This window comes from Poromitra crassiceps (genome assembly GCF_964638095.1).
Source record: "Poromitra crassiceps genome assembly, chromosome: 16".
NCBI lineage: Eukaryota > Metazoa > Chordata > Actinopteri > Beryciformes > Melamphaidae > Poromitra > Poromitra crassiceps.
The window spans coordinates 13,298,320-13,308,504 of record NC_139645.1 but is presented as its reverse complement, the minus strand read 5'-3'; the positions used below and the strand labels follow the sequence as shown (position 1 = coordinate 13,308,504).

Here is a 10,185-nt window from a genome sequence, read left to right as displayed (position 1 = left end):
GCAGGGTTTAAAATGAACTTTAACTTCTTTTTTTTACCAGCATTTGGCTGGTGCCTGAAGCTAATTTTGTGCCATGTGTGAGAGACATTCTGCAGTGTTATCCCATTGATACCTGATGCAGCATTTGCATGTATATCCCTCATTTATGTGTGTATCCCTTTAAGACCGCGAACCGCATCACGCGGTTCACGGTCTTAAAGGGATACACACACAAATGAGGGATATACACGCAAATGCTGCATCAGGTATCAATGGGTTAAAACACATTTTGTTTTTGGAACAGTGGCACTGCTAATGCTTGACTAATGTTTAACTGCTTACTAATAAATGGTGTATATCCAATCAGAGAAAACAAAGGTCCAGTTTTCCCATAACGCTGCAGATGAAAGCTACTCCGAGACAAGAAAGCATGTTTTTATAGACATCCATAAAGGTTCAGTGCAAGATGTTGCTCATTCAATCAGGCTCATGAAATCCAAACGACCAAGTGAAAGACATTCTCCGTTTGCTCGCTTTCTTTCTCGTGTGCAGCAGTCCCAGCTGTACCTCTGCGGTTACATGTGAAGCACGATTGCTTAACTGAAGGAGATTGTTGATTGAAATATTGAATGTATATCATAGGAATGTCATGCTGGAATACTACCTCGATTACTCACTAAACGCCTGCTCTTTCAATCCTTCATTTGCTATAGGAGGTACAAAAAAAATAAAAAATAAAAATAAAACAGCCATTTGATATTTTCTGCATAGTCATCGTCAAATATATGTTGTTTGCTAGCAAACAAAAAATGTATGCATACTAATTGGCTAATGTTGAAAGCCCGATGGACCGAAAGTGCCTTCAATTAGAAAATCCTTCTAAGCACGAGCACCACTAGAGGGCAGCATCCCTGCGTGAAGCTGCACTGAGAACGGAATCGGGGACACAAGCTATTTAAATGGATATCTCTCCAAATGTAGAGGAGTTGTGTTCGGTTTTCATTCACCCTCAAGGCGATGATAGTGTTCGGTGGTTCAGTCCAGATTGAGTCTTTCACCTGGTTAAAAACATGCAACACACAGCGGTGCCGTCGTAAAAAGAAAAGAACATGCAAAGCTGGCCTGACCGTGTCACCGGCTGTAAAACAGAGGTGACAACGCTGCTCGCTACATGCTAGTGTACATCTGGCCTGTCCACGGCGCGCGCACGTTTTTGAAGCTCGGCTAACGCAAAAGGTTCTACGTTTCACTAGCGTTATATTCACAGCAATCGGATCAATCGTGTTACGCTAGCGGTAAACGGAGCACCCATTTCTACACTGTGCTCCATACATCCAAATGGTTTCCAAAACAGTACATTGCACTAAAGAGGAGGGGGGAGGGGCTAGCCTAAAAATGACAGGGAGAAGAGAAGCTTGTATATAGGAATACACTTCAGAGCAACTTTTGATGTGCTTTAAATTCATATATACCCATTAGTAAATATATGATACAATATAGAGAAAGATCAATAAAAAATAAAAGAACAGTGGAAATCAACAGGAGCACAAACAAAATAGAAGAAAAAGGGGAACAAACGAGAACAGGAAGGTGAAAAAAAAAATCACATTCATATATTAAGACATTTTTGTGACAAATCAGCGCATCTAAACAGTAATGAAATCTAAAGTGATAAGAAATGCCTGCTGCCGCCTGCCGCCCTGCAGTAGCCTAAAGACGGAGGGGGCGGGGCTTGTTGTGGGCCGCCCCACAGGGTGACATCATAGACTGTTACCTGGGGGGCGGGCGGGGGAGAGATACAGGATGGTGCAGAGTTAAGAGTCAGAGCCGTGAAGCTACGGCTACATCCCTTCCACACCACACAGTATACCAAGGCAGTCTATTTTATTTTATTTATTTTGGGGGCGGGGATTGAAAAGTAGCAAGATGGCCGGGGCAGCTGGGGAGAGGGGCGGGGCAGCTGGGGCTGAGGGGAGGGGCTGTGGAGCTGAAAAGGTAATAGCAGGAACATGGCTGGGCTAGATGTTCTGACAGCACTGCATCTTTGGTTTGTTCTCAGTGGGCTGCACCTGGATGTTGACCACGTTGTTGCTGGGGGACATGTCGCTCTCCTGACGCTCCGACATCTGCTTCTGGGAGACGATGCGGTAGATCTCTGATGTGGGGAGGAGAGGTGGTCAAACGAAAGGACAATACTGCTGTCATTTTGAGCTGCAGCCTATTTACTCTTGTGTTACTAGATTATGATTTTTTTTTCCCATTTGTAAAACACACGCTTTACATTTTGCTTTTATTTGATATAACGGAACCGGCGCCATGCACGGACGCATATCCCCAAACCCAGACAGCGAGTTGGGGGACGCGAGTGACGTACTTCCTCCTTCTTTGCGGCCGATTCAAGAGGTTGATTGTCAGCTGCCGCAAGTCGCTTTTATTTGCAGATATCTGACAGTCTATGTGTAAAGTTTCATATTAATATGTGCATGATAAAAGGTCCAAATACCTTATGAAAGTGCCTTTGATAAGAGAAAGTAGCAATGAGCCACTTGGGCGACGGTACCACAGAAGAAGAAAAGCCCTGCAAAACTAGCAGGCTAAACGTTCAGACAGGACTGGTCAGCTTTGGGGATTTTAGCTCGCAGCTTTTTCCACCAGCAATAAGGTCATTTCCCAGACTCTGGTAAGGAAACGGCTATAGTGAATGATTCAAACAAGATGTCTCCAGAAAAATAAGAAGCTTGACTTGTGGTGGAAACAGCACATGATCATTTGTAGCAGCAGTTGAAACAGAATGTTGATAGAATATTGCCAAAAAAGGCGCATGGTGTCGGTGACACTAGGTAGGCAGACAGGAAAGGTGCGGGAGAGAGAGGGGAGGGGATGACATGCGGCAAAGGACCGCGGGTCGGATTCAACCCGGGTCGGCCGTGCAAAGGACTAAGCCTTTGTGGTCCGCGCTCGACCAGGTCAGCCACCGGGACGCCCCGGGCGGGATGTTTTTGGAGCGATTATTTCCTGGAAGAGACTTCCACATCATCCTGTGGGTGTCAGCTGAGTGACAGAGTGGAACGTTACAGCACCGCCATGATGAAAACACTCAACTCACCACTAAATGAGGGAAAACAAGAGTTTGACCAAACCAGAGCCGTGTAAGAAGAGTCGCCACATCTCCATTCACTCCAATGGACCCGTTTTTTTTTTTACTCTCAAGAGTTCCAGGAAGTAAGGTTCTGGATTAAGCAGCACCGTCGAGTTGCAGCAAAATTGACACGTTTGTGTTGTACTCCCGAACGTTTTTTCTTTTTTCTTGAATCAAATTGTACATTATCAGCTTTATTTTAGCATGCAAAAGTAGCGCGAGACCCATTGCTGGCTGTTCATTGGCTAATGAGTCTCGCATTTTGGTCCTCCGCTGACGCCACTCTCTCTCTCTAGAGGACACTAGACCAAACCAAATGACGGCTTCGTGTTGGAAGTCGTTTTTTTCATACTGGAAAAGATTAAATGGCGCAGAGTCTTGAGCGGAGTCGTCTTCATTTTGTGCAGAAGCAATGGGCCTCTCTTTCTACACCAGCATTCTCCTATTATTATCCAAGTTGCTCCGGCTGCTCATGATAGCACGAGGTTTGAAGTTCCTAAAAAGATCCGCTGGTCAAACTACGATATGTGATGACGTTAATCCATTATCACTATGTTGTATTAATGTGTTTGTTCCTCTTTCTAACAAGCGAAGTCCACCAGACACCTGACGTCCCTATTATCACAGTCATAAAAAAAAGACAGTTATGAGCACTGATGCAAAAGATGTGTTGCACAAAATATCTATTCGTTCAATTGTCATTTCCTCGATAAATATAAAGTTTGTTTTGGCTTGCGTCTCATGTGTCGTGTTTTTAAACTAAGTGCGACAATTCTTTTCGAGCCGGATTCCCTGCTTGTCAGGACTATTTTGGGGATGAATGTGGACATCAGAATGGGACAGGTATTTTTGGAGTAAGGATCCTCCTGAAGGACACACACACACACACACACACACACACACACACACACACACACACACACACACACACACACACACACACACACACACACACACACACACACACACACACACACACACACACACACACACACACACACACACACACACACACACACACACACACACACACACACACACACCTGTAAGAATGGTCTGGAAGGCTGTCTCAACGTTAGTTGAATCCAGGGCCGACGTCTCGAGGAAAGATAGCCCATTCTTCTCTGAAGGGCAAAGACAGAACCAGGCAACGTTATCAGTATATCAAATATGTAACATACCGCAGATGGCAAGGCAACATTATCAGTGTCAGTTGAAAAGGAGGACTCCCGCACACTGACTACCACTTAAAGGCTTTTATTAATATAATTGCTGCAACGTTTCGGTCAAAACATGGCATATTATATGCCAGATGAAGGTCTTTTGACCGAAACGTTGCAGCAATTATATTAATAAAAGCCTTTAAGTGGTAGTCAGTGTGCGGCAGTCCTCCTTTTTCAACTGATCCTGCTTTTCCGACGCACCTGACGTACACGGTTGTGCAGAGATTTCCTCTCTTTAACATTATCAGTATGAAATATGTAACATACCACAGATGGCACACAGATGAAAACACAAATATGCAATTGTGCAACTTGCACCGACCAGAGATGCACACCGTTTCAGAGTCTTCAGTGCATTAAACAAAAATGACAGCTGTATGCATTTTTATCCCTATTATTATTTCACTGTAATTCACAATAATTTAAAAAAAAAATTGCCCACTTTTTCAAGATATAGAATGAGAATTTCTCTATTTTTCAACCTGGACCCTGACTCCAGGGTTCCCACACATTTTCATGGATACAATTTGTAAACTTTGCCATTACTTTTCAAGGATCCATAATTGAATCTCCATGTAATGTGAGGCGAAGACTCTGAATCAATACCAGAAAATATTACGACACTGAAGAATCGCTATGCAAATTTGATCCATAGCAAGCATTCAATCTGTGAGCAATTGATAATTAAATGCGATTCACATCTGCAAAGGCGGCCCGATTCATTTTAGCGACAATGAAAACGCGAGGAGAGCTCACCGGCGAATGCCCGGGCCTCGTCGGTGGGCACGGCCCGCAGGTGGCGCAGGTCGCTCTTGTTGCCCACCAGCATGATGACGATGTTGCTGTCAGCGTGGTCCCTCAGCTCCTTCAGCCAGCGCTCCACGTTCTCGTAGGTCAGGTGCTTGGCGATGTCGTAGACCAGCAGCGCGCCCACCGCCCCGCGGTAATACCTGGACGGGTGACAGGAGGCATACTTAGGGTTAGGCGCTAATTACAGGCACTGGCTGCAATTTCCGATTTTTTAATAGTCTGACCTGCCGATTCCGATGTTCTTTCTAAACTGGCGGTCAGGAGAATTCAAAGCCTTTACAGCCTGACGAAGACCGGTGAGGTTGAAACCCGTTGCGTTTTGTGCCCCTGTTTATCCTTGAAGATGTACATTGTTTGTTTAACTGTCGTAATTCAAATTTGTCTCCAACTATCCAAGAAGCTCCTTTTTTCTCTTTTCTTTCTAAACTTTCTCCTGCTAAGCGAGACACCAGTTAGTATTTGGTAATCAATTATCCCGTAGCAAGTTTGTTCGTAGCAAGTTTGTCCGTTTATTTTTAAACCTTCCATGATAGAAGATGACAGTTCAAAGAAATCCAGTGTTAATCTCTTGTTGTTGTTGTTGATGTTGTTGAATAAATGCATGATGTTCCCAAAGTCAAAGAGCAATCGTGTTAAATAGTTGTGGTTCATATCACTTCACAATATTAAATTCAACAATAATAAAAGGTCATTATACATTTGCTAAACAACTGAATTGAGTATTAAAATAACTTTTTAACAAGAAATTCACAATTAAACACACCATTGCCATTGAACAAAATGCATTTTATTTTTAAATAATATTTGGAAGACAGAGGGTCTGTATGATTACCTCACTGGACCACCCGAGCAAGTGCATCGAGGGTTGTGTTAAGTGCTGCAATTGCAAAGCTGCATCACTTGCTTGCCCAGCTCTGTGTCTGTGTGAAGGGGAGTGTGAAAAAGTGTCAACAATGGAACCAAGCTTCTGACGTTTGTTATGTATTTAATGGTGAAATAAGGACATGGGAGACCGCTTCAAGTTCTAACATGCTGCCATACGTTTACTGTCAGCCAGAGAGAGACAGACCAAGCGCGAACGAGAGTACACTTCCTTTTCCGGACTTCCAAAATAAGAGCACTCCGTAACAGTCTGTTATAGCAGTGGTTCTCAATCTCAAAGTGTCGTACGGGTACCTGACAAATCAGGGCACCCAGAGTCTATCAGTCTGATGACTAATAAGAGGAACAACAAGACGGACGATATTTCGGGGTTTCCACTGTAGAGTGGATGTCCGTGCCAAGATCTCCGCTTCCGTGCGCTGCGCTTCTAGCCTGGCTCCAGACCTTCAAAGCCACGCCCACTCCACAGTTGTGATTTGGCTCTTCTCGGTCTGGAATCGCCATGAGCAAAAGGCTTTTCTCCGGTTGAAAACCTAATGACGGGCACTGATTGGCTAACGCTGTTGTCAGTCAGTCATGCACAACAGAAACAGCTGTGGCCAAAGCTAACGTGTCGTATAATGTGGATCCTAGTCATAGGTTGATGTTGCCGCACGGACCGGTTTATGTGACGGACATGTAACTTCCTGGTCAGACGTAAAGTAAAGAGTAAAGCACGTTACTGATATTCTGCTCTCCGTCTCGTCATTATGTGATCTTAGAGGCATAATGATTACACAGCATAACGTAGCTAGCTAATGCTAAGCCAGCTTCTCCACGTTAAGCAGCCAACTTTGGCCGACTTTAAACTTTTCGTTTTAACAAACTTCTTATTAGTTACTGCAGTGTACGATAAGACATGTTAAAACGACAAGTACAAAGTCGGTTGGTTAGGCAGGACCGAAGCCCGCCCCCTCATAGAAATGCTCTAAAGTGAACGCAATCACTCACTCTCTCTGACCTCTCTCTCTGACTCTGACCCTCCTCCAAAGACCAAACTAGCTCCAGGCGAGTCGAGAGCACGTCTGTCAGTTTATTTTTAAACCTTCCATTATAGAAGATGACAGTTCAAAGAAATCCAGTGTTAATCTCTTGTTGTTGTTGTTTTTGTTGAATAAATGCATGACGTTCCCAAAGTCAAAGAGCAATCGTGTTAGTTGTGATCTGAGTATTGATCAAAATAATTTTTGACCATAATCGTGCAGCCATACATGAAAGTTTAGTGTGTGTTGTTGGCAGGAAAGGAGTGCAAAAAGAAGGGAGATGATGATATGCAATAAGGTTGTGCACCGAGTGCAGAATCACAATATCACAAGTACATGGTATGTGCCTTGAGGTTACTAACATCTCTGTGTTTTGCATAGGAAAACATATCTATAAAACACACAAGAGGTAACTCGATGGCCAAATGAAGTGACACAGCTGGATCTGTTGTACATGTGTTCTGACTGTACAACTAACCACAGGACTAAAAAGGCTTTGCACATTCAGATGTGCTGTGCTCAAAAGAGAACATGGATCATGACGTGTCCTATTACTGCCCTCTTCTGTGTGCAAGGAATCCTGGGATGCCCTGTCTGCAAGGTGGTCAACGTTTCAAATGGCAATATCCGATGATCAACAGCTGTGTAGCTGAGCATCTCTAAATTACATTTCAGACATCCACTTGCACTGGAAACAAATGAAGTGAGTGAGTGAAAAGACTGATTCCTTTCCTGCGATAGTCATTTTTCAATACCTCAAGTTGTCTATTAATACTGATACTGATGAAAGTAACTGTCCCATTAACACTGTAACACTAGATACAGTATACTACTGTTAATAAAGCTCAGTGATGCCCAAATGTCCACATGCATCTTCTAAAAAGGATTTCAGCAAAATGACAGCTCCTACAAGTGGATGTGGATTATAAGAGACTTAATTCTGTTGTCCTGTATGGTCATGTTGATTGGATATTTTTGCTCGATACAATAATGGTTGAGAGGTAGTGTCTTAGTTTGATACAAATCATTCGAACAGAACAAAAGGTATCCGCCGGCTGGACTCACGCAGATGTGATGGCACGGTAGCGCTCCTGTCCAGCTGTGTCCCAGATCTGTGCCTTCACCGTCTTGCCGTCCACCTGGATGCTGCGTGTGGCGAACTCCACTCCGATGGTGCTTTTACTCTCCAGGTTGAACTCATTGCGTGTAAATCGGGACAGCAGGTTACTCTTTCCCACACCCGAATCACCAATTAAAACAACTGAAAAACACAGAATGGTGACAAGCTCATAGCTTCAACTAACATTGCCGAAACAACTACAATTATTTAGCGTTAACGCTCCCTGCCATCTCCACAATAATGACATGAGTAACTCTGCGGAGAATAGAACAGTTATCACAATAACCAGTGGTTTATCTACGTTTGTAGCTGCATTAACGGCTTGCCATAAAGCTTGTTGGCGCAGTTTCTAACGTAACGTTAGCTCGTTGACGCTTGATATACTGTTATTTTAATCGGTTTTGTCATTGTGGGTTTCTGTAACATTGATTCACTTTATCCAAATCTGACGGCAGTGTCAGTCGGGCTAGCTGGAACTTGACGTAACGTTAAAGAAACGTTTCAATAACTGCTAATGTTATTTGTGCCCAACAATGACGTTAGCTAGTCCGTTATCGTTAGGTGTGTCCAATGTCTTTACGTTAGCTAACGTTACACAGTGCCCACTGATATTCGAGCAAGCTAACTACTCTTACAATTAACGTTAGCTAACGTATAAAAAGTGTTAGCGGTTTAATTGTGTTTGTCAGTTGTATTATATAATCGTTTCGAATGCGTGTGAATTAATTCACATAGTTGACATTAGTCCGCAAGCTAACTTGGTGAAAACCCATCAGAGCACAAAGGTTGACGATGGCTAGCATAATCTAATCATCATGACAGCTAACGTTAGCAAGTGGGCCTGGTTAGCCACCTAGCAAACAAACTAGCCAGCCAGCTAACAAGGCTAACACAACAGGACTGAACAACAGCAGTAACGAACAAATGTATATATATATTTTTTTACCTTTGAACAAATAATCATATTCGTCATCTCTAGTGCCCATCGTCTTATGGGGTAACGACTATTCCACGTTTTAGTTGGAAGTAATTTAAAAAAAACGTGAACTACTGTCTTTTATTCTACAACCAGCTAACGGAATCTGTTTGGAATCCGTACTTCCGTAATTTCTTCTTCTTCTCTGGACTGCATACAGAGAGAAGTAGGACATCTGGTGGACAACAAAAGGAACTGCACTGAATTCTTCCTCACCACCTGTCATCCAGTATTTGCGACAGAGCTGGAGATGTTTGAGATGTTGCTTGCAGAGATGTGGACTTGAGTGACTTGGCTTGGACTCAACTCAAGTCGATTCGAGTCACTGTTTTGATGCAATGTCTATGATGTGATAATATGGTGGATGTTGATTGTGTTTGTGTGGGTCGGAATGTGCTCATTATGTAAGATTTATGACATCACTGATGATCTCACAATGACATCACTGATAATGTCACAATGTAATGGTGGTGAGGTCACAATGCCTCTGTGAGTGTGAAAGCCTAAATAAAAACGTAAAATATCGCTGTAGTGAATCCCAGGCAGAAAATACAACCACTGATTCTCAACCTTTTTCAACCCTAATAGCTGAGACTAACAAATGATAATGTAAGGAGGTAAAAAAAAATGGGGTAACACATAGTAATCTATTAATCCCAGAGTTAATAAAAAAGCTTTAATAAAAGGCTTAGTCCATTGCTGAACAAATTAAACGAGCCAACATGTTTCAGCCTCACACGGCCTTCGTCAGGGCCCTGACAAACAAAAATAAAGACCGGGGAAAGAAATACAAATTATTATTTCCCCCCCGCTTGTTATCGCAAGGCATCTTGAGAAATGTGGGAACCAGCTAAGTGAAGTAGATGGGAAAGTGGATGCAACACTAAATGTAAATTACATTTCATCACAAAAGAACTCCTGGAAGGCATTGAACAAATCACAGGTTTGATATTTAACACAAGGAGGAACAACAGAAAGAGACTCAGCAGCCATTTTGTTTTCTCACCTGTACTTTATGAATCGTGTCAATTCAT

General features: G+C 43.0%; 1 protein-coding gene across 1 annotated transcript; it reads right to left on the bottom strand.

Annotated features, from left to right (window-relative positions):
- Positions 1 to 213: 213 nt before the first annotated feature.
- On the bottom strand, positions 214 to 9,258 carry rab11a (RAB11a, member RAS oncogene family). Its single transcript, XM_083653108.1, has 5 exons — positions 9,122 to 9,258; positions 8,121 to 8,316; positions 5,098 to 5,291; positions 4,162 to 4,242; positions 214 to 2,134 (listed from the first exon to the last, which is right to left on the bottom strand). The coding sequence occupies exons 1-5, from the start codon at positions 9,159 to 9,161 to the stop codon at positions 1,998 to 2,000; spliced, it is 648 nt and encodes a 215-aa protein (XP_083509234.1). The 5' UTR covers positions 9,162 to 9,258; the 3' UTR covers positions 214 to 1,997.
- Positions 9,259 to 10,185: the final 927 nt, after the last annotated feature.

What these genes read in the sequence shown, in the direction of transcription:
- rab11a (XM_083653108.1), bottom strand. Translation starts at nt 9,161, where the DNA reads ATGGGCACTAGAGATGACGAATATGATTATTTGTTCAAAG. An exon ending in ATATGATTATTTGTTCAAAG is followed by an intron (nt 8,317 to 9,121) that starts GTAAAAAAATAT and finishes TGTGTTTTTCAG; the next exon opens with TTGTTTTAATTGGTGATTCG. An exon ending in CTTCCAGACCATTCTTACAG is followed by an intron (nt 2,135 to 4,161) that starts GTGTGTGTGTGT and finishes TCCCCACATCAG; the next exon opens with AGATCTACCGCATCGTCTCC.